Genomic DNA, 25047 nt, shown 5'->3' on the forward strand with positions numbered 1-25047 from the left:
TCAGACCGCTGAGCGAGGTCTGCCATACACACTAAAGGTCCAGCCTGAAAGTCAGGGTTTGGCACTACATGTGAACCTCACCACTCACGAGATCAGCACGTGACTGCCCTGGAGAAGGACAAACGTTTACAAACAACAGTACACCTCTCCCATTCATGGCTCTTTACTTAAGTGAACTGTTAACCAAAATTCACTATGGGATTTTTATTTTTTTTTTTAATAAATGGCTAATAAAAAGATACCCACACTCCAATTGGTCCCATCCCGGGTCCTCCTCCTCCATGGGGAATGCAAAAGGTTTTGTGAAGGTTTAAGTGAGAGACATCAGAGCCGTAATCTCCAGGACGACACAGACCCACCTGTGAAGCGAATAATACTCTTGTCTCAAAATAGTCTTTACATGCCATTTTAAGGCCTATTACTTCATTCAAGAAAAACAGGTTGAAAAAGATGTTACATATTTTTCTGGTTTTCTTTAAGGTGGTGCATCATAAACAAGAATCAATACAAACATTTTTTTTGCTTTCGGAATTCTTATTCATGTCCTTAAAGAATGTCTTTGACAAAGATTAGGCAGGCTAAGCCAATTTCAGTGAACAACTTGCACATCTTATAACACATTTCAGGGCAAAATCACATAAAAGAGAAATACCACCATCTGATTTTTATTACTGTTCTTGAAAACGTCACCTCCTCCCCGAAAACACTGTGCCATCTTGTGAGGAAGCTGCGTTATGGTCTGCGTACTGCTGTGCTATTTTCATTCCAGGGAAGGGTACAGTTATAACAAATCTACCTAGGAGAATTTGTACCTGGGCATTCATATTTGCTCCATCTAAGTAAACCTGGCCTCCATGTTTGTGAATCAGGTCACACACGTCTCCAATTTCCTCTTCAAACACACCATTGGTGGAAGGGTATGTGATCATGATGGCTGCCAAGTTCTCTTTGTGCTTGTCCACCTGGTGGCAGGGAGGGAGAGGGAAATAAAAAAAAAGGTCATTGAGGCTGCTAAAGCTTCTTCTGAGAAGGTTTTTACAAAGCCATGAAATAAGGTTATTGGGTGTTTTACAGGTGAGAAGCAAGTCTATCAGCAGGTAGTCTAGGGCATTTATAGTCAGCAAAAGATACTGGGCTCTTTCCTTCGCAATATCTATGGAAAAAATAAGTGTTTTCTCAAAAAATCAGAACTTTAAATCAGGGAATAAGGCATGGTATTAAAAGACATATGTACAATAGTCCCTTCCAGGACCTTACGACAAACCAAGTGAATCGTCTGGCCTTCAAGGTAAAATGATCTAATGACCATCCCCCTACTTTCAGCAATACAGTCCCATGACTACCATAAAAGCCTCCTCAAATATGTATTTTTGGAAATGTGTCCTGCTAATCCCTTGGATTCTCAAGATTTACCTGCAGCCAGTCTACTTTAAAAAGTGCAAAAAGTTGCCTAGCAACCCATTCCCCAGCAGAGGCGGGCTTGAACTTCACTAAGTGAAAGGTAAGGTGCAGTTTCAAATGCTTCACACTCATGAACATGCTTCCCTCATTTCAAATACTAGATGTAGACCAAAAAGGTCTGCTATGAAAGAGCCTACTGTGTAGAAAGATTCTCTGAGCCACTCCTGCACCAAAGATCCTCAAATTAAAGGAAATCTCACGAGTGTCACATGGCTAGTGTCTGAGTGAGCAAAAAAAGGCAAATTACTTATCCTTTTCAAGGATGTATTCAGCATTATTACCCTATTTTCTCTCAAAGAAAAATCTGATTCAGCTGCCAACACTATTACCTGTAGAAGAGAAGGAGTGTTCCTGCCTTGAAAATGAAAGATAATTAAATACTCACCATTGCTTTTAGATGGGAAAGATCAATGCTCCCATTTTTATCCACTTCAATTGGTTGAATCTTCATCCCTGCCATTTGTGCACTTGCTGGATTTGTACCATGAGCAGATTTAGGAATAAGGCAAACCTTAGGGAAGGGAAAAAGAAGCAGGGGCTAAAATATAACTAGTTAAAAAATCTTAAAGCATTATGGTCTATGGTCAGCTACAACTCATAATCTAAGTTTTCAAAAGAGATCCTCAGGGAATGTGTACTGGGAAGTTGCCACTTGTACTGAAGGATGCAATTCAGTTTTCTTTGAAGAAAATCTATTCAAGCATCAGCACCTAAATACTCATTAGGGAAATAAAATTTAATTTGCTGCATAAATCATATTTAGGGCTGCAGTTCCAGGATATTATCTCAAATACTCCCATTTAAAAATCCTTTCTTCTCACCTCGCTTTTTTAAAAAAAAAATACTATTTTTTTACAGTAATCATCCTCAATAAATACAATTACTTGGAAGGAAAAACTATCTAATTCCAACTTTCCACCACATCTTCAGCTGACTTACAAAGCATCTTCTTCTATATTCTATTCAAAACAAAAATTTAGATAGAAATATTTTCATTATATCCAAGAAGTTTCAGACAGCTACTTACATGCTCTCTACAGTTCATTTAAAAAGAAAAAAAGAGAAGTACTTTTACTTAAATAAATGTAAGTTCTTGTTAGTGATAGTTAGGAAAGTGGAGCTCAGGATATTTCCAGACATTTGCTACAAACTCCATCCTTTCTAAAGACAATAAATACACCTTCTCTAAAAAAAAAAAAAAATCCTTTGCTTCTATTCAGTGAGGATATTGAAGCATTTGTCTATTGTGATTCTCTCGGAAGGATTAATTTAACTAAGTTTATTAAGTAAGATACTCAAACTCAGCTGCATTAAATAACTGACAGTAAGGCACTTTGTTTTCATGAGAAGCTTCTTGATGCTTGTGTGCCATAGAGATGCTGAGACAAATGTTAATTACTTAAGAAGCTCTTCAAGGAAGTGACCCACCTGTCTCAGCACCTGGATATTTGCTCTTCTTGCAGTGAACTGTCAATGTTTCGCTGTGCAGCTGCGCTGACCAGGAAGCACCGGGCTCCCAGCCCCAGTGCTGGGAAGCAGCGTGGCACATCTGCAGTCATTTTAGCTGCAGAGCAGGAATGTAAAGTGTGTCTAGATTGCCACCCAGTCTTTCTGGGTTGCATCTGCAGCTGCTGGGTACAGAAGTTATTGATCAGGCAACAAAAGAGCACAGCTGTGGGTGGTCAGTTGATGTCGACACTTTTTTTCCACGAGAGGGCACCAAATCCAAATGTCCTTTTTCACTTACTTTCTCCAGTCCAGGAGAAAAGGTCACTTCAGTTGAAAGGTCAACATTTTGTGAGCTTTCTTCTTTGATTTCCTCTTGCCCCTTTTTTCCCAAGATTATCTTGCTCTTACTATAACACCTGAAATCTGTTAAGTGTGAGTAACTGCAAGCAGCCCACAGGCTCTCTCTTCTGTGCAGTTAACTTTTGAGAGTAGAAGGACCACAGGCACTCACAGAAGCCCAAGGATCTTGTACAAAATAAGAGAAACAGCAAAGTATATGTGGACAATCAGAAGATAACTGTCCAAGAGTTAACTTTCAGCCTGATTTCACTTCCCTACTCACAATACAAAGCTTGTAATTGTAAAGAGTGGCTGATTTCCAACAAACTTGAGGTGATCTGGATGCAACAAAGAAACACAGACAGAACAAGACAACACTCACTACTCAATTTTAGGTAGTTTCCTCACACAGAGGTTATAGTTCCCAGGACGTCAGGACAATGATCCTTCCATTTTTAGAAGGCAAATGAGTTCCAAAGCCAAGTATAAAATCAGGTTCAGAAAATATGGGTATTATTGCACTAAGGTGCAATACTTTTCCTACTGTTTAAAGCCAGCTCTTTGAGTGTATGAAAGAGGAAGCTCTAACTAACCTCAGATTTCCAAGAAGTTTTTGGTGTGGTCCCAAAAACTGTCCCTAAACTAAATTCCAGTGGGATAAATAGGAAGGTTCACATAGATAAATATTTCATGAAAACACAGTGAGAAATGAAGAGATAAATTGTCAGTTTGCAGTCCCCTTTCAGGGACTTCACTCTCTTCCAGTGCAGTCTGTATCAGTCAAAGACTGATAGGTAGGTAGGGTTGTGCTTCCAGCCCTGGGGCTGTTGGTTCCGAGTGTATTGGACAGTCTACCACATGAAAGCAAACTGTAACCTACACTCTGCTGCCAAATGGGTCAAGAAAAATACTCTTCATACTCTTCACAATATCAGTTGCAACATACTGCTTAGCTGCCTTTGACTCCCGTTCATATTGGAGTTCTAGTTTGTCCCACATGGCAGCACGCAAGGTGTCATTGCTTTGTTCAGGCCATGGTAGCACACCGTTAACCTCCATCCTCTGTCAGACTTCTGCATTGGCCTTATGGGACTATTTAAGGGTTACTGAGTCTTGCTTATCACTCCTTGGCTCTCCAGATTACAGATGGTAATCAGGGAGTCTCAGGTGGTATGATACTGCCACTGGTGCACCATCATAGTAGCAACCAGCACCAGCTCCTCTTTGTCATGCAGCAACCCTACAATGGAGAGGCCAGGCAAGGTAGACAGCTGTTTGATCTTCCTTGTGTCCACTGTGGCTATGCCAAAGTCCCACAAGTACTTTCTACAGTCCATGAAATACCCTCTCCCGAGGTAGTCTCTGCCAAGGATACATGGAGACTCCAATCCACCGCAATAGAATGCTTCTGCCATTTGTCCCGATAGGCTCACCTCAGCCTCCAACACAGAGAGCTGTTGGCATCCCCATCACTCCACAAATCCAGATGGGTCCCCACCCTCTCCTACCATGATGGTATTCTGGTACACTGTGGACCAGTATCCACCAAAGCCTGATACACCCATGGATCTGATTTTCCAGGCTGTCGAATCCATACAATCCATTAAACTTTGTTATCCCCTTCCTCTGCCCGGCCAGAGGCAGGGACACTTTACTCCTGATTGTTGTATTCACTCTCTGACTTCTGTAGTGTCGGACCAGAACTCCCTTCACCAAACTCAGAATGAGAGGCATTTTCAGCCCTTATTCTGTGTCTGGGGGGACTGCTGGTTGCTTTCCACTGTCTTAGCAGCAACTGGTGTAGCAGTCTTCTTGGTTGGTCTCTTCTTAGCAGCTGTTTTCCCCTGTAGTTCAGTGGAACTACACGTGCTTCTAGCTTCGAGGTGAGTGCACTGTCTCTCTTCCTCATGTCCTAGCCCAGCCATGTGGGAAGAACCAAAGGGTGCCATGTGGTATGCACCTGGGGCACCCTTTCCCTCTGGCAGGGGGAGGCTGACCCAGTAGGGTACCCCTGACAGCCAAGACACAGGCTGTGGGGATAAGAAGTGGAGGGATTCTCTTTGAAATACCCTGGAACTGGCAAGACAGTCTCTCCAAAGTTGCTGTCTCAAGATGTGGCCAGTCCATCATCACCAGTGAGTTGGTGCATGACACATGCATTTTCCACTGAACTCCTCCACATGGCCCATGTCTACTAGATGTGACCCCAATCTGTGGAGATCTCTTTGTTGTCCAGGTCACTGTAGGCCACCTCCACCACTGCTAATTCTCTTAGATACTGAAAACATTCCTCAGCAGGGGTCCAATTGCCTCCATAATTGACAAGATCACCCTTGAGAGGATACCTCACACTCAACAGGAACCACCTCCAGAGGCTGCAGATTGTCAACTCTCTTCTGATTTCTCTGTTGATTCCCTGGCCCCTAGCGAGGGATCCCAGCGCTGGGCTTCCCTACCCTCAATTTTTGACTATCCTCTCAAGCACCCCAGCATTTGAGCAACCAGGCAGCAATATGCTTGCTTGGCTGGCAGCCATAATTTTTCTGCATATCTTGGAGCTTGCTCAGGGTTAGGGATGGAGTGGTTTCTGCCTCTTGGATGACTTCTATCACTTCCTCCTTATGTTTCCTTGCCAAAGGACTGCCTTCCTGATCAGACCCTTCCTCCTCCTCCTCCTTTACTAACTGATGGTATAGTCCTGTTGACTTCCACTGCCAGTGTTTCCTTTTTAATGGGGCAATCGCTGTGGCTGAGGTTTGGGTCCCTGTCTCTACCATTGTGTCCTTAGAGGTAGAGGCCCACTTTCCCCTGCTGTTGTGATGGTGCTAGACAGAGGCCCAAAAGCCACAGGCCAAGCCCCAAAACAGTGTTAGGAGTTGCTGGGTCTCACTGGGGTAGGCAAGGCACCCTTCCATCAAGTGGTGTGCCAATTCAATGGGATCGTATGCCTGTTCAGGTGTAAAAACCTAGGTTATAGGAGGTGGTAACAGCCTATGCACCTTCCCAAACCCTCTTACACACCCTGTCACCCAGGGATCAACTGCCACTTTTCTCTGTCAGCTCAAAAAGTTGTTTACTCTTATGCCAGGACCAAACCAGGTTCCACACACCCAACAACAAGCCAACAATGTTAGATAATAGGATCAAACATCTTATGTAAGGATGTACGAAAAACTCAGGAGCCCATCCAAAAGAGCTGGACACATCAACCCCAGAGGAGAAGAGGGAGGTGCAATCCCTTGTTCTCTCTGCAAGGTAGCTCATGCAGCACAGGAATGGCATGACAGCCAAGGCCATATGCCAGTCCAGGCACACGGCCATCGCTTTTATCAAAATGTTTCCCAGTACAGCAAAATACATTGATAAGCAACACAGCAAACAGCAAGAGCCGAAAGCAGCCATTATAAAGCCCTAGGCTCAAATACACAGTAAAGCAAGCAAGTTCTTGAACCACACAAAAGCCTGCCAATTAAGGAATTAAGATGCTCAAATCAAAACTGTCATTACCTCAAGTCCCATGCCAGGTGCTAAAAAGAACTATGATGGGTTGACCTGGCCAATGGCCAAACACACAGCTGCTCACTCACTCCTGTCTCCATGAGACAAGAATAAAATAGAAGTAAGGTGAGAAGACTCATGGATTGAGAGAATGACAGTTTAATAGGGAAAATAAAGGCCACATGCAGAAGCAGAGCAAGAAAAGGAATTCATTGATTACTTCCCATGGCCAGGCAGATGGCCAGACATTTCCTGGAAAGCAGGGCCTCAGCACGTGTAATGGTTGCTTGAGAAGAAAAATGCCATAACCATGACCTTCCCCTCTTTGTTCTCCTTTCCCTGAGCTTTTATTGCTGACTATGCCATTATATGGCATAAAACATTCCTTTGGTCAGTTTGGGTCAGCCGTCCTGGTTGTGTCTCTCCCAACCTCTCTTTCCCACCCCCAGCCTACTCCCTTGGTGTGGGGAGGGCAGGGCAGAGTGGGAAAGAGAGAAAGCCTTGACACTGCACAAGCATTTGTCAGCAACAGCCAAAACATCCCTGTGTTATCAACACTGTTTTCGCCACAGTTCCAAAGCACAGCACCATATGGGCTGCTATGGAGAAAGTTAACTCCATCCCAGCCAGACCCAGTACCATCACTCTTTGAGGGAGTCCCTTTCCCCCATTCCCACTGTCTGTAAAGTAAAGAAAGACTTTTAAGATAGTACCCATGATCGACGAGGGAAGTGGGGACTACTGGAAGCTTGTCACAGATGAGGATACACAACCTAGTTTCTCTCTAGGTGAGTCCTAGCTGCTGAATCAACTGTCTTTTCTCCACCCCCCACCCAAATTTCTTCCCCACTTGAGTGTTGACACTTACAGTTCTATGACGTTCTCCTTTTGCATTTAAATAAGCTTTGATTGCAGCCAAACCTGCATACTCTCCTTGGGCTCCACTGCAAGAGGAAACAAACCCTGTTACACAAGCACACAAACTAAAGTGCCAGCTCTCTACTGAAACTTCAAAATTGTCCCTTCTCAATAGCTTTAGGCATATGTCAGCAAATTAAAAGAAGCACATCCCATGGATTAAATTACAAATGGAGAAGCATTAACGAATGTTGCCTCTTTTGCAAATAGTAGATGAAAAAAGTTATGCCATTTTAGGTACTTGGACTATGATGTTAATTCCTTTTAGTGACTGAGTTGATCCCTGTTTCTGCACATAGCAGGGGACTACATGCCTGCCTACGGAGAGGCAAACTAATACTGAAATGCATAGTAAAGTGTACACAGTGAAACATAAGAACTCTTTCAGCGACATGCAAAGTGTCAAGAGTAAGACCTTGCTGCTGATTTTGTATCAAAACTACTAACAGACATAAACAGCCTGCAGCAGTACTCATTCAGCTCTGCTTTATTATTTCAGTGAGCATTTATTGAGTGAGCAGTATTATTTCAGTGAGCGTGCAGAATCTAAGCATTCTTTAATCAAACCTAGTATTACCTAGTGCATCAAATCTTGCATCAAAACCAAATCTTGTTTTCATAACCTCACATTGAAGGTTTCTCTTTGTCAACTTTGATTTTAGAAACTTCTTCCATTTTTGGCTTGCACATTTGCGTTAGACATAAGGTTTGGACTCATGTTAAGGAGCAAATGTTCAGAAAAAAATTTCCTACCTGTTTGGTTGGAAGGAGATTTTGTCATAGCCAGTAATCTCACAGAGGTCCTTCTCTAAATCCTTGAAAAGCTGCTGATACCCTTGAGCTTGATCCAGGGGCACGAAAGGGTGGATGTTGGCAAATTCTTTCCACGAAATAGGCTATTAAAAAAATAAAAATAAAAAAGAAAAGCATGTGCTGTAACAAAAAACTCTGCAGACAACTCTGTTTTGTTGTTAAAATCTGTGAAGAAGCGTCTCTGTGCTCAAATAAAACCCAAATATTTCTTGTGCAGCAAGACAATTTCCCAACTCACTGTAGGATGATTTCCACTATCATTTTTTTAACATTCAGAAGATACTTAAAAATCCTTAGTTTCTCCTTCCAGGTCACCTACCTTTATGTAGAGCTGTGGGGTCCCATGGCAAACAGAGAGGAGTCATGTAGAATGGTACATAACATGTTTCACACAGTTTTGTTGATATCCATTTGAATTAGAAGGGAATACACAAGACAGAAACCAGTGAAGGGAGAAGACATACAGAAGGCAGTGAGAGACAGGGAACAAAGGGAACCTAGTGGAAGATGAAAGCAAGAAGCAAACAGAGAGAAAGAAGACAAAGCTCATTCAGAGTCAAAAAGGCATTTTTGGTACCCAAACAGCCTGGCTAAGGCTCTGCTTCATTTGCTGTCAGCTACAGAAATGAAGCTATCTGGGGACTCCATCTCCTCACCTGCAGAAAAGGAGTGTTACCCTAAGAAACAGAAAACTGACAAAGAACCAAGAATTGCCAGTCCCACCTGACTCCTTCCATGTATCTGAGGATTTGACTGTAAGATTTGTAAAGCAGATAGAAGCTAGGTACCGCAACACTGCATGAGGGAACAGGACTGTGATACCTAATTCCAAAAATTATTTTCAATTTTTTCAGAATGTAGTCTTCAAAGCCGCTCACTCTCCTGCTGTCATTGCACTCCTACTATGCTCATCCTAGCTTTTTTCTTAGTGGAAAAGGGAGCTGGTGACTTCAGCTACTTCTGAAACTGCCTCCTCAGCTGGAGTACTAGACCCAAAAGAGGTCTTTACATCTCTATAATTCCACTAGCTATTAGTTTATTCATGTTGGTCTCAAGTAAGACAGTATTATTGCAACTTACTGTAAGTTCAGCTGAACTATTGAGCTTCATTGTGCAGGACCCCTAAAAATACAAACACATTTGTCAATATCTATTAAAATATATAAACACGTATGTAAGTATTTAATTTTTTCTCTTCTTGATAAATACCTACCAAAGGAATCATGCTGTGAACAAGGGAAATATCTTTGTTTTCTAATCTTTTCATATACCGCACGATATTTGTCTCAGAGTGATAGCTGGAGAACATAAAATACGGTGTTAAAGCAAGTAGATTAACTATACCGGCTGTTTGATCTGGTCTCTAACATAGGAAAAGCCATTAAAAAAAAATTAAGACTGAGGATAATTTTTAATATATACTAGGTACTTCTTTCCAAATTGATACTTTATGCTTGCTACTAGCAATGTGGATGAAAAAAGCCTATTATTATCAGAAATGCTATCAGTAAATACGGAATATAAGGGGTCTTATTAGTCTGCTGATATCAGTCTGATATTAGTCTGCTGTCCTCAAATAATAGTTTGTACAATGTAGCAGATTAATGGAAAAACACATCCCCCATGTGACCATAAGTATTGCTTTGCTCATTTAACATGTGAAAAGTTATCTAAAAATGCTACTAAATAGATTATTTCAGAGTAATGAGTGACTGTGTGAGTACAGCTACAAAACTGTCCTCAACTAACTCTACTACCACTTTTGAAAGGAGCTAATTTCAAACTACAATAGAATATCAGATACACAGCAATTTCACCAACCTGTTGAAGACCTGATGTGTCAAGAACTTGGAAGTTCTTTTAAATGGGGTGCTATGGATGCCTTTGGTTTCCTCGCCCATGCCCTCAGCAATTAGCTCCTTTAACACAAAGAAACATGGAGTCAAATACTTCCACAGAAATTTCTCTTTTCACAGTCAACTTCCATCAGAACTAGTGTATACTACCAGTTTACCCTAAGATTTAATCAGCTTTTTAGTTAAAAAGACCCCTTTATTAGCATACATACTTGTATTTATCCAGCATGACAACAACATTATATTAAAACTGGGTACAGATGTCTCAGCACTCCTCACCTTGCAAATATTTTTGCTAATTATTAATGACATGCAACAAAAATTCCAGTGGGAGGGAAGTAATTGATCACCATGTCCTAACCCTCACAAAACAAGTAACACAAGGTGTCCAAGCTGATCAAAAGGACTGTAACAATAAGAAAATGGCATTATTCGGTCACATAAATCATTGTTGTATCATACTGCCTCTTTCTTTAAGAGAGAATCTGAAATGCTCAGTATTTAACAGATGTTCATCATATAGACATCCACTGTCCCAAGAGAAGTTTTGCTTTTCACTATACTTCTGAAACATTCAGGTAACTTAATCCATACAGTCTATTGTCTACTTACAGCTGAAGACTCGCAACCAAAAATCCATAATATGTCATCTAGGTCTTTCTCATTTACAGTTTCATCAAGTGATACTCCAAGCTATGGATAAAAGTAAAAGTAATTAGTCAAATCTCTCAATTTCAGAGGCACAGTATATTTGTTCTGGTCAAGAAAAAACATTCCAGAAACACAAGAGGGAAAAAAAAAAAAAAAAGAAAAGAAAAACATCAACCTACCCATCAATATGTAAATGTCACTTCATTTTACGTAACAGATACATAGATTTATTTTACTTACATAACATTTTCCAACTTCTACCTTTCCCCTGCTAAACCATCCAAGCCAGACGCTCACAAGCTTCAAGTCTTGTGACCTCACTTCTAACGTTTCTAAGTGTTTTCCATTTAATAGGAAAATTGCCCATTTTGCTAGACCACCCCCCCAACCCATTTTACAGAACATATTAGACTTTGCCAAAAGTCCTTAGTTCCTAACAAAATGTGGTTTAGATTTCAATCATCTTATAAACACTGCCACAAGACCTGAATTCTCTAGGTCACCTTGCATTTCATCATTAAGTTTTAGAGTCTCTCCACTCTAGCCCTTAGTGGCATATTTAACATCAAACAATTACATAATCTTTTTAAATAGGCATAAAATGAAAATACAAAGAATATGTCTGGAAGTTCAGTACATCACTTTACAACTTCATTCTTTATATTATCTTGACAATCAACTGATATATCTGAGCAAATTACAAGAAGTCTTAAATAATGTTGTTCTGTTCAGCACATATAATGCTTAGAAACTTAATGCAGAAGAAGTCATACTAAAAATTTTTTGAAAGGTTTAGGGAGTTGCTTACTCTGCCATCACTATAAATCCGAAAATTTATCATTCTAAGAGCTGCCCTGTCCAAAACTTCTTTGACTGAGCATCCACATGTGATCGTCAAGGTATCAAAGAACAGATCATGATGTAGTTTATGACCAGCTCGCCTCAGACCTATAAAAAACAAGTTGATTCTATTAGCCTGCATACTGTGTTGCTTGCTTGCACAGCACTTGCATAACAACATTATCAATCTCATAAGTAAATGCTTTTACATAACAAAGCAAAATATTCCCCTTGTGCACAGAGCAGCAAAATCATCAACTTTTTAGTGAAATGTCACTGTGCATAAAATGCATCTAAACCAGATTCAGACCTAATGAATAATGCAGGTTGAGTCTAGGGAAGATCCTTCTGACACATCAAATTTGTAATACATACAGTAGCAAAATTGCTATGTGAATGCAATAAGGACAAAATCACAGGACTGGAAAGCAAAATCGTACTATATGAATGGATATTAACCATTATGGAGCTTGCCATAACAAAGTTTAGAGTCTTGGTGCTTTTCATAGCAGCAAAAGGTCTTCCAGCTAAGCTGGAAAATAAAGCATGGATAATTGTGGCAATCATTCCTCATTTCCCAGCATTCCAGTTCTGCATAGCTCCTTCTGACAGCAATGATAGTCATGCCAGTGAAAAAACCCTACCAGACCACATAGTCCAGCAGCAACCATTATTTCCTGGTACAGATTCTGTGCTTTCGGTCAGCTGTTGAGCTTTGGGATTTCAGTGTTGACAGCAGGTATGATACTCCACCCAACTTAACTGAAATGTTCCTATTTCTTTAATCTCATTTATTACTCATTTTTGCTACGTTATTAATCCTCTGTGCAGATTTCTGTGTGTAAACTAGGATGGTCCAGTAAGTGAAATACAGAGCTTGCAGGTGGAAAACAGCATTTGAATCTTATCATCTAAGGGACTTGCTGTCGGGACTTCTGTTAGTTTCCCAAGGAAACAGAAGTTTCCTTGTTTTGAGTTTGCAAGCTCAGATCACACAGATATCTAGTTCTTGGGTGTTGTTATCAGAAGTACATAAAAACATCAGCTATGAATTTTGCATTAAAATGTTCTCTGTAGAGTTTGGAGAACACATACCAGCTGGTAAAAAAACACCATAAGTTTATTTAAGAAAGTGTAAGGAAAGAACAGTTTCTGCAAACATTAAATACTCACCTTCAGCCAAGATTAGAGTAGCATTGTGTACCCGTCTTGCAATATGCCTTAATCCTTCAGATCCATGGTATACACCAAACATGGCTGCCATGTTAGCCAGGAGAGCCTAGGATTCAAATGCAGTTTAGGACATAATTATATTTATCAATGATTACTGCATGTTAGTTTAGTGGAGTTTCTTTAGCACCCAGGGGCAACCACCTATCCTCAGCTGATGTTATACTTGATTATGTGTTGCCTACAGAATAAAAGGTGGGAAAAGCAAAATACCCTTATGAAACTGTAAGTACTGATTATAAATTCAATGCTCTTTGAAACGTGTCAGCAATTAACATGAACTTAAATTCAACTACTACAACAAAGACATTTGAAGACTCTCAAGTAAAGCTAGCCTCATAGGAAACTCATTGTTTAGGAATGGTACAAAAAGCGAATACTAAGTAATTAAGCTCATTTTAAGTAATTACTAAGTAATTAAGCTCATTAATAATCCCTCCTCAAAATCTGATACAACATTAAAAACATAAGCAAAGCATTGATAGGGGCAGAAAAAATTTGGAACTTGTCTGGCTGAAGGTCTATGGAGGCATGCAGAAGACAACTATTTTGTATAATGAATTACTTAATCATGGTATTTTCCTGTAAAGAGATAGCTCTTTGGCAATGTAGTATGTTTGCATCAAATTGCATAAACAAAAATGTAAGTTGTTACCATTTGAACAAGTAGTTTTAGAATTTAAAAATGGAATATTTTTTTTTTTTTTTGCCTTGAGTGGGCAATTTCAGATCAGTAGAATTCTGTTATATTAAGAAATCTGTCTCAATCATAACAAACGCCGCGCTACTCAGTGGCATTCACCCTGTGAGTCAGATGGACTCCCGACACTGCAGGAATTCAGGGCTAAGGTCTTTGTTAAAGGAAACAGTAGTACCCTCTTTTCAAGCAGGGTTCCATTTTTCAAGGGACTCAAAACAAATGCACAAACACCAGGATTTTCCCATGTTCTTCATTTTTCTAGTAAAAGCTCTCAAAAGTAAAGCTAACTCAAATGACTGTGATGTTAGGACTACAAACTTACAGTTTAACTTGTTCCCTTCTACCGCCAAAAATAAAGCATGACAAGTTACCTGTGCTGTGCAGATGTTGCTGGTAGCTTTATCCCTCCTGATGTGCTGCTCTCGTGTTTGCAAAGCAAGTCGGTACACCTCCTTTCCATTTGCATCTCTAAATCACAAGCAAAGATGTTGTTTCTGTTACTTTAAAATTATAGCAATTTAAGATATTGGGCTCTGTGCATGCTATCCTGAAACTACTTACCTATCCTCAGAGACAGAAAGGTGCTAGAGAGAGTAAAGCATAGGGCAGGACAGCTTTGTTATCAAACAGAGAGTGAGATGAAAGTCTCTAGGTTTCCGTTTACATCATGGCTCGAAAACATGTCTGGTCAGGTAGAGCACACAGTGAGTTTTCTAAGGATACTACACCAAAACTTGGCATTTGCCTTAAAATGCCATAGATCATTGCAACTGTTTTAACTGAATAATAACCCAGAACCTAATTTGAATGAGAAGGCAGCGTCTTTTCTAATGATGTCACGTAAGAGCATGTTGAGTTTGTATTTAAAAATAACCCATCCAACAAGGTTGTAAATGAAGGACTGTAGCTAAGCCATCCCTTAAGAGGTCCTTTTGCAGGGTTCCTAACATGTTAAAAGTGGAGAGGTAAGAGTCAGTCTAAGACACTTTAAAACTATGAAAACTTTCAGAACAGCCACAAAAAGAAAAGGACAAACTATGTGCACACATATATATAAATATATAGATATATTATAAATATATATTATATAATACGCAATATATAAATATACAAATATATAAATATATATATGTGTACATATGTGGAGGTTTTAATAGCTAGGCTACTTGTCTCAAGTGCTTGTGCACCAGTTATATGATATTTAAATCATTTTTACTCTAGCAGGTGTTTCGGGATTTTGACTACACAGCTTAGTTTATCATCAGTCTATGCAGAGGGACCTTGACAGGCTGGAGAAATGCGCTGACAGAAGCCTCATGAAGTTCAACAAGGGGATTGCAAAGTCCTGCACTGGTGAAGAACTCAATGCACCAGTACATGCTGGGGGCCACGCAGCTGGAAAACATCTTGGCAGAAAAGACCCTGGGGCTCCTGGAGGACACCAAGTTGAACATGATCCAGCAACATGCTCTGATGGCAAAGGTGGCAAATGGTATCCTGGGCTGCGTTAGGCAAAGCTTTGCAATAAGTCAATGGAGGAGTAGCAGTGGCGTGACCTTGATAAATAGAATCACTGTTCTTTTGTAAAAAATTGTACCTGACTTGTGATCAAAATCTGAACTGAGCATCAGATTTCAGAACTATGAGTAAAGCCTAAGGATACCCTTAGAATAAGCAAGATGATTAAAAATTTGAAGAAATATTACTATGCAAATGAAATATTTCTAAGCTTATTGATAACTGTTAATGTCATTAGTTATTTTGGTTACCGAAGTACTTCTGAATAGCTTCTGTGCCAAAGATACACACTCTTTTCACTGACAATTACTTTGCATTTCTACTATTCCCAGTTAGACATCTTGTCAAAATTCAAAATGTCACCAATAACAAGAATTAGAGGTAAGTTTCTGCACACTATTTCTCTGCTGTGTTTAAACTCAACTAGAATTTGAACTAGATTCAGTTCCTTCTTGATTATTTGGGAGGTTCACTGAATATTCTACTTCTTCCTACTTCTGCTTTTAATGACTGGGTGTCAGAGACAAAGGTGTAACAATACAGCATAAGAGCAATAAGTTAGCTTGCAAAGCCTTATGCCATCACAATTAATCCTGTCTGCTGTTTCGGTTATCTCTCTGTGCCACATTGCGGTATCCACTATACGCAGTCCACAGCTTCATTCCACAAAAATGCAATTCTTTAAGCTTGCTTCTTAAAAATAGAAGGTAACTTTTATTGTCATAGTTTTCAAGAAAAAAGGTGTTTGGTACAACGCTACGGTCAGCTGTTATTCATAAAGGCTGCACAAGATGGTCATGAATGGTTTTATTTCAATTTTCCCTCTAGTGGCAAAGGGAGTACTTACCTTGTAACACCCACCATTCTGCCCGGCATCATTCTCACTAGATTTTCCTTGACAGCAAAGAACGCCGCGTGGGGTCCCCCATAGCAGAGCGGCACACCAAACCTCTGGGAGTTACCCAGGACAACATCTACCCCAAACTCTCCTGGAGGCTTCAGAATACAGAGAGCCAGAAGATCAGTAGCGCAGCAGGCGAGAGCCTGAGAACAGAAGTGCACGGAGCAGTTAGTCTCTTTCCTGAAGGAATGGTGTTTGCATGGGAACTAAGTTTGAACAAGGTATAGCTTCAAACACTTCCGTATCACTTGCACAGAGCTGAGGTGCAATGGTTGCAATGGTTGTAATGGCTATCCATTGCATTGGAGCCGAAGGGTAATACTTTAGATGGTATCTCATGTAACAGTTTCTGTGACTATGGCCGTTTGATGTATCAGACTGAAATCTGATGAGACCAATAAAATTTACCCCATTCTGATGAGCTCTTTCAACGAGTTCAGAGAAGTCTTCCACCTTCCCTTCAGTGTCCGGATACTGAAATAATACTCCACTGACATCCTTTCCACTGAAATCCATCTCATGGGGTAATTTGAGCTCAGTAATAACACCCGTATAACTGCAAAATGAAAACATGCAGAAGACAGCATATTCAAACCACTTTTTGCCTTGGAGTGATGCTTAATAGGATGTTTTCATGGACTTGTATAGGACTTTTTTTTTAACATACAGAGAGTTGAACCTGCTTTGCAGTGCTAAGCATTGAGAAAGTGTCATGTCATGGTATATAGTACTGAAGAATAATTGCACTTGATATCATCATCAGAAATATGGAGCAAAGCAGAGCACAGGAGACATAAGCTACTTGATATCAACATTTTGCTGCTTTATCATGTTTAACTTTGAGAACAGAGTCATATTTTTAGAAGATGGTTACTTTAAACTGTAAACTCAAAATGGATTTAGCTTTCATTAAAAGAGCAGTTTTTCTATTAGGGTAATTAATTTCCTAGTTTAAAAAAAAAAAGACAGACTGAATTCAATAACCAAATGAATATATTTCCGCAAACAACTTACAGGGAAAATTAAATATTTTCTTTTAATCAGATGTTTAGCCTCCTTTTAAACATCTTTAATTACTTTGCAGTTGTATCTCAAAGGAGAAGCAATGCCAAATTTTAACAGATTTCTGCTTCTATTTTGCAAAGAAAGCATAATCTTATATTCTAAAAATGCTAGGTATAGGGTGAAGAGATACAGAGGAAAAATGATTCAATATAAGTAGTGAAGAAAAATGTTACTTTGCTCTAGTTTGGACGACTGCTATGGTTTGAGGGTGGCATCGGGCATCTACATAGAACTTCCTTCTTTTGTTGTGCCTGTTAAAAAGAGAAGGAAAAAAAGAAAGGTTACATAACAATAATACATTGCTTTCCATGAAAATAAAATTAATTGGTTTTCTAAATGTGAGTTTTCCAAAGTTAAAAGGCAGTTGTAATTTTTGCTTATCATAACCAAATTAAGTGTAAGATTGAATGGAGGTTCTGGGCCACTTAGAATAAAAAAGTGCATTTCAGACACTCAAATGAGATTCATACGTGACAAAAATTAAAACAGACTGAGAAACAGAACAAGGAACCAACTGAAGAAGCTGCAGGAATGCCTCCACACACACACATACTCTTTTAAAGGAATACAACTGTGTTCTTCAATAGAGATTTTCAGTGTTGCCCAGGATAACCAAACACAAGCCATCAAAGCAGTAAAATGGAGACTAACACAGTTGCCTAGTTTTCTCTGTAGCTTTATGTCAGATTGATGCTTTGAACAACCAAATAGTTATAGCACAGTCTCTGCTGTGTAAGTAACCTCCTTCCTCCCTGATACACAGTCCTACAGTGACCTTCAATCATCTCTCAGATTTCATTTCATTTGCAGATCCCCTTCGAATGCCCCTACAATACAGATCACTGAAAGTAAATTTGGATATACCGGTAACACTTTCACTTTTAGCAATTTCGGACTGACACACTTCACTGGTTTTTAAAGCTCCTTTTAATCATGAGTGCTAAAAAACAATTCACATCTTCAGTCTTCACAGACACAATAGATTCATGCCACAGACTGCTAGCTTATGCCATAAAAGTTCCTCCACACCCCACGGAGAGGCACGGGAGCCCAAACAACACCCAGCCCCTGCTGCTCCCAGGCCTCTCACAGGAGGTACCAGCCCATCAGAGGCCCATCTCCACAAGCACAGAGGAACACAGAAGCCCCAAGGCAGATAGGAACTCAAATTAATTAATTAACCCAGACAGGCACTCCCCCTCCCTGGGGAGGCGAGGAGGGGGAGGAGCCAGGGGAAGACATTATGGGATGCAGGAGAAGAGCCTTTCGGGATTGCAAGGGTTTATTATGAGAAGTTTAGGAGAAAACGTATACAGCTAAGTGATTCTGGGAGGAACAAGTGCAAGAAAATAGAGGAGTCAGGGGGTAAACAAGGTGCCAGGCATATATAAATAATTGCCAGTTGATGCACTTGCACCCATGTAGTGCAGTCTGTCCTCTCCTCTTGTTAAATTCCTTTCACACTTCAAAATTCCTTCCTGCTGTGATTTAACCGTACATTTAAACATAGTACCTGTGACATAATTGCATGGCTTCTGCAGCAGCTGTCCCTTCATCCAGCAAAGATGCGTTAGCCACATCCATTCCTGTGATATCGCACACCATAGTCTGGTAGTTTAGCAGGCTCTCCAGCCTGCCCTGGGAGACCTCAGGTTGGTATGGAGTATACTGGGTTACCCTGTAAGAAAAGAATTCTGAGTTTGGGTCTAGGAAAACAAAACATGTAACAGAATTATGCCAATATGTAACTGAACTATGTCATAGGAAAAATAAATTGTAAAGCATAATTCACTAGCATGAAAGTTTGTTAGAAAACAGTTATTTTTAGATTGCTGTAATTTATTACTGTCCTGGAAGCCTGAGAATATTTTCTCTTCTAGTATTGACTTGGCTTTTTACAGGAGAAGGATTCTATTTCTCCATTTTAAAAAGAGAAATCAGTTTTAAAAGAGAGGCGTGAGTCCACCTTGGGGAAAGGAGAGGGGAAAGTAGGTGCTGAGTGTGAGGGAATTGAGTCAAGTCACAATATGCAAACAGGAATGCTTGCTTCAATCGTATCTAGGTATTGCCATTATCTTTCAATAATGTTTCTGAAGACCTTTACTTGGCAAGTCTTCTCACCTCTTTACAGGAGGGAAGGCACTCAGCATTTCCCAGAATCAAGCTCAAAAAATATTCTTGTGAAATGACAGTTCCCATATATGTCAGTGAAGGGAAGTGAGACTGATGTAAGTTTTATCTGTTGTCATTCAGAGAACAAAAGGGTAGAGGCAACGTAAGCAATTCCTTAGGAAAGGCAACAATCTAAGGGGAAACACTCCATTATAACAGTCCAGAAAAACAAAGCAGCATGGGCCCAGGCATGAAAGGCAAGAACAGAGATCAGACTCTCCTCTCACTGCTGGAAATTTGGGTACTGGATTCCATGGTGGTTCAGGACAGACTTTACACCAGTTTGAATTCGGAGTAGTGGCCTGAAACAAGTGATAAGTGGGAACACTTGTGGCCTCTGTTTTCTAGCAATGGAAGAAAACAAAAGTTTGTTTCCTGAAAGGGTGGCAGTAAGCCCTAGACTTTTGAAAAATGCTAATGGGTCAAGTTATAATTTTTAAAGAGACTGAAGCTCAAGTCAAGTAAAATCAATAGAAGGTGAGCAACGAAGGTATTTAAAGATCAAGCTGCAGAAGCTGTGGTACAGAGCAAGATGAGAGGAGCAACGAAATAGTAATGCAAGAGAGTAGGAAAAAAACTCCTGGAGAATGGAAGAGCTAGAAAGAAGGACATAGTCGATAAGTGAACTCAAAGTGCAATATATAGTGCTAATGTATTTACTGTCTATTTAAATGGTACATCTGCTCAAATTTCTCATATATACTATTCAGTACAGTGACAGAAGACAATAGCTATATATCAAATTAGATAAATACTGATGATTTTACCAAACAAATCTACTTAATTCCTAAACTACATATCATCATTTACTTGACTGCATAGTTCACAAGTGAGACCACGTCCTGGGCTGCATGCAATGTTACTCATCTCGATAGTAATATTATTTTTTTCCTCCACAGCTGCTAAACACACTCTCAATTTATCAGGTAAACTTTCAATCTGGGCATATAAAGATTTGTTTTCTCAGTGGTCCCGCTGCCCACACAGTTCTCACCAATAAAAAGAGTTATTCCCAACTCCTTGGCATGAAGAATGAGTTTTCTTGCTTAATAAAAGAAACTCCTCTGTTCTTGAAGTTAACAATCTTACTTTCATATTTTATTTCAGGCCTTTTTTTTTTGCATTATAACTTGCAGGAGGAACTACAAGCAGGCTAATAGTAATTAAAACATTGAGATTAATTGAAATGCATTAGAGAAATACTACTCAGTGCAAGAGAAGAAAACTAATATCAAGAATCATTGGTTAGTACTTGCCAGAATAATCAGTTAACAGAAGTGAGATTTGTTAAAGTTGAATATATTGGCTTTATTGTCCATTTCAACAAAAACACTGTTTCATTAAACCATTACTAATTAGGGTCTGATGCAAAATGAGAAAGGTAGGGAGAAAAAAAGAAAAATAAATAGTGGAGAAGCAATACTTCACATTAAACTTGGCTGCAAGTTTTGCTAAAGGACATTAAGTTGTAGCTGCTCGTATGGTCCAAAATTCTCTACTTTGCTTTCAAAGACAAAGCATCTTTCTTAAGATGTGAGCAATATTCAAAACTCCTTACTTGATGAGAACCCCCTTTCCTAAGATTTTATCTTATCTAATTAGAGATAGACTTTGTAGTGAATGCTTCAAAGCCAACCACTCAAATCAGCTACCCAGAAACCTGTTAAAAAGCCTCAAGAATTTCCACTCATAGTTTATGCTCAAATGATTTTTAAATGAAATTTTTATATTGTTTAAAATAAGTAAATCAACCTATTCTTAAACTGCTGCTAAGTAGCTACTAATTTGGTCGTTCCCTTGAATAACATCAATCCTACCCACAGACGTGGGATAGTACACTATACTACAAAACAGAATTAATGAAGCTATGATTTTGATGTTATGCTTTTGAATAGCAAAAAACGTTGAAGCAAAACCAACCAATTTTGGAAAGGGTGGAAAAATTTCAAACAAGAAATTCTGAATTCCAGTATTACCACAAATTGCAGTGCATGAAGTTTAAGAGTTGTACAGACAAAGACACCTTTTATAACATAAAATCATTTATTTAAATACTTTTTCCTTTTGGGGGGGCGGGGGCAAGTTACCTGGCACTGTCTAAGAATCTAAATCTTTTCATATAATAATTCTACTTCTCCACCATTTCTTCAAATAAAATAGCTGGCTTTAGTCTGCACTCTGACTTCTGCCTGAATCCATACTACATGTTAAGTGACTTTTTAAAGTAATTTAAAAGCAAACTCTTTAAAAGTAAAAGTATTTTCAAAAATAAACTTTCACATAAATCCAATCTCTAGAAAGCACACTAAACTGTCTCTCATTCAAAAACCCCATCTCTTCTGCTTAGGTTTATTCAAGTGGCTATTCTGCACGTAATTCGAGTCCAATACCAATGAAATGAAAAGGAAGAATTACCATTGTGGCAAGGAACACAACTACAGACTGCCTCTTGTTCAATCAGACTGGAGGAAAATAGGATCTGCAGTCAGCATCTGTTCTGGCCAAAAGTATTTCTGCAGACAAATGCTCCCAAGCTAATTAAGGCAGATGGGTCATGACACAAAAGAAACCTTCCGTAAGATGTTTGTGGCTTCTTTCTTGAGCCAGTGTCTGACCTTCAGGAGTTCAGTAGTAAGTGGCTTCAGTTTTTGCAGCTTTTATAACTCTTTGCTTTAGTTTCCCTCATCTTACTCTCAAAAATATTTGTACGAATGCCAACTTTAAGATATCCATGAAGGTTTTAAAAGAAAACCTGGCATCAAAGCAAGAAGTATTTAGGAAGCATGCTTTGAGCCAAAAGCTGGGCCACTCATCAAAAGACCTGGCTTATGAAAGAGCAGATGCTTTCATACTTGGGTTTATTCTAGGTTTAGCAACAAAACAGACTATACATTAACTGCAAGACTAACAATTACGGTTTCTTTATAGTAAGGTTTGCTCTTGCTTCCACGCAAAGATTCAGAAAACTCCACTATCGAGCAATATGCAATGAACAAGTTCTCGATTAAGAAGATCTAAGACTAAGCTTAATTTATTTCTTAATACACAGTAAGTTTTAGCAAAACAGTTTACCTTATATCTTCCTTAGTGATTTTTTCTAGACATTGACTGAATGTCTGGATAGTTAATGTGTCCATAGTCAACATAGTATCTTTATCGTGTTATAAATTATGTTCTTGCAGTTTTAGATACCTGCAGGACTAATGTCACGTAATGGCAGACCTAGAATCGATTTGGATTTCTAGTTATCCAGAGTATTCTTTTTGAGATCTGACAATTTAATAAGACGAAATGAACTTAAAGTAAGGACAGACCACTAGTAGAATATACAGCTAACATACATGAGCCACAGAAAAAAGATAATTCATACATCTGACAACACTGTAAAACTGAGACTGAAGTTCAGTCATGAATACAAGAAATTTTTAAATCATCTGACTTTTATGGACTGGACATCACTGTTAAGGCCAAAACTGAAACAAAACAAAATAGCTGTATTTAATTGAAATATGAACATATATAAACATTACAGTGTAGAAAGACACTAGAGTAAAGCTTTACAACTGGGAGCCATCCAACTGCAAGCAGTTACATCCAGCCTGTAAAATCCCCAAATGCCATACTGGGTATAGAGTTCCCAATGCATCACTTGCCACTTTATGCATCTTGGAAGAGCAGTTATAAGGGTGTTCCTAAAACAGTATCTTACCCATGAGCATGAGAAAGCTTGACAGTCTTACGATAGAGCATGGAGACGTGCCAGTTTCCACTCGAAGCATAAACACCGACAACTTGGCATGCTTTGTAGCTGCTTGTGCAGCTTTCTGTATCCGGTCCACAGTAGAAACCAGCTGCGTAATGTTTATATCGGATTTTTGAACGGTATGCAGTAATTTTCAGAATGCAATGCATAAGTGCTGAGTGCTACTAGCTAATAAGTTTAATAAGTTCCACTACCAATATTAAAGACTGCAGGTGTCCTTGGTACCGGTACTTTACTCTCACATATTAAATGTCTGGGGGCAAAGTGATCAAGTGAGCTGTACTTTGCAGACCTCTGAACCATGCTCCATTGTACAGTATTAGTGTGACTTTAGGGGCCTTCTTCCAAGACTTCTAGGTATTTTTATCAATTTAAGCCCCCAAAATAAATACTACACTCTTTTGACATATATGTTAACAAGAAGCCTGTATGTAAGCTGACTTCTGAAATGAAACATTCTTCACACCTTCAGTTATTCATTTATATTCATGCCAGGGAACAGAATTAATTTGGTATGCTACCAGGGAAAGAGATCAGCACATTGGGCGTGAAAAAATTTATGAATATGTTAATAGGGGGTATAGCAGAATAAAGACTATGCATCCATACCCGCAGACAGATGACAGGTATTTGTACATTTGAGGGGTCTATGCTGAAAGTCACATAATTGGTGGCGTACCGCAAAACAAATCCTTCTGCCTGCATTTTAGAGTTGAGATGTTCTAAAAATCATTGGACTATTTATTTGTTTGGAAAAAACAGGCTAATATTTTTGGTAATATCAACTAAGTAGTGTATGGAAAATACTTCGCAGACTCCCCCCCTATGTTAGCATGAAATTGTTAGTCACAGATTGCTAAGAACAAGGAAGTGTTAGCAGCAGCCAGTAACCAAGACCAAGGCAATCAAGTATCAAAAATAAGGGGCACTTATTCTCTACCTTCTGCAACTAAGTCATATCCCTTACATCAGAGACGGGAATTTTAACTGTAGCATATCAGGTCCGCAACAGAAATTACTCTGCTTCTTCTCTATCTTTCAAAGTGTTCTTTGGATAAAAAGTTATCTGAAAAATATCTACCCAAAGTGTTTTGAAATTGCTTCTTTCACAAATACAGAAGTATTTGTAACAAATGCCAAGCAATGAGAAACTACGATTCCTGTGAGAAAGGCAGGATTGAGGAGAAACAATAAGCCTGCGCTTGCAGCACTTCCCTGCAAGCGTTGCAGCGTTTCCCGTTTCACAGCTGCAACGTGAAGTGTGTTAGCACAGAAAGTATTACACGCTCAGCAAATGTAAGGAGAGTTTGATTTCTTGATCAGCTTCCATAAAGCCTGCATAGTCGCTTTTGCATGCATACACATACAGCCTTCTCCCCAACAAACATTTTAGCCTTCACTTCAGCCATCTAAAATTCTAGCTGTTAGCCATCTAGTCTGACCTTACTGGACACTCCAGAACAGATTTCTGGATAGACTCTCACAGTTGTTTCATTAACACTATAAACTCTTTTAGGATTTAAAAACATGCAGTTCATTTTGGTCCACTTTTCAACTGTTTTTATTTCTGCCCCTAGCAACTGATTATTTGCTTTGTGGCACTGCACTGTAATACTTAGATTGCATATTTTGCAAAAAGTGCACAGGGATAAGGCCAAATAAAACTTTATGTAGATTTACTGTATAGATTCCTTGAGTCCAAACTGTACAACATTTTTGCCAGTTCAAAAGTTTGAGATGCAAATAGAGTAGACAAGTCTAATAATACATAGACCTGGATGTCTACAGATACATAGACCCATTTACGGCATCCCAAAGGACAAAAAATATAGCATCTAAGTAATAATGTCTTTTTACACTGACTAAATTGACT

General features: G+C 39.3%; 1 protein-coding gene across 1 annotated transcript in view; it reads right to left on the reverse strand.

Annotated features, from left to right (window-relative positions):
* The window catches only part of GLDC (glycine decarboxylase), a 43815-nt gene that overhangs the window by 7393 nt on the left and 11375 nt on the right, over positions 1 to 25047 (reverse strand). Inside the window, exons 4-19 of the mRNA XM_074166295.1 lie at positions 18753 to 18917; positions 17413 to 17490; positions 16583 to 16730; positions 16121 to 16317; positions 14127 to 14223; positions 12999 to 13104; positions 11794 to 11933; positions 10947 to 11027; positions 10300 to 10397; positions 9692 to 9776; positions 9559 to 9600; positions 8419 to 8561; positions 7616 to 7691; positions 1847 to 1972; positions 813 to 962; positions 247 to 359 (exon numbers count right to left, since the gene is read on the reverse strand). Coding sequence (XP_074022396.1) covers positions 247 to 359; positions 813 to 962; positions 1847 to 1972; positions 7616 to 7691; positions 8419 to 8561; positions 9559 to 9600; positions 9692 to 9776; positions 10300 to 10397; positions 10947 to 11027; positions 11794 to 11933; positions 12999 to 13104; positions 14127 to 14223; positions 16121 to 16317; positions 16583 to 16730; positions 17413 to 17490; positions 18753 to 18917 — 1845 coding nt within the window. The remainder of the gene's footprint in view (positions 1 to 246; positions 360 to 812; positions 963 to 1846; positions 1973 to 7615; positions 7692 to 8418; positions 8562 to 9558; positions 9601 to 9691; positions 9777 to 10299; positions 10398 to 10946; positions 11028 to 11793; positions 11934 to 12998; positions 13105 to 14126; positions 14224 to 16120; positions 16318 to 16582; positions 16731 to 17412; positions 17491 to 18752; positions 18918 to 25047) is intronic.

The sequence above is a fragment of the Numenius arquata genome, chromosome Z (genome assembly GCF_964106895.1).
Source record: "Numenius arquata chromosome Z, bNumArq3.hap1.1, whole genome shotgun sequence".
In the NCBI taxonomy this organism is placed as follows: domain Eukaryota; kingdom Metazoa; phylum Chordata; class Aves; order Charadriiformes; family Scolopacidae; genus Numenius; species Numenius arquata.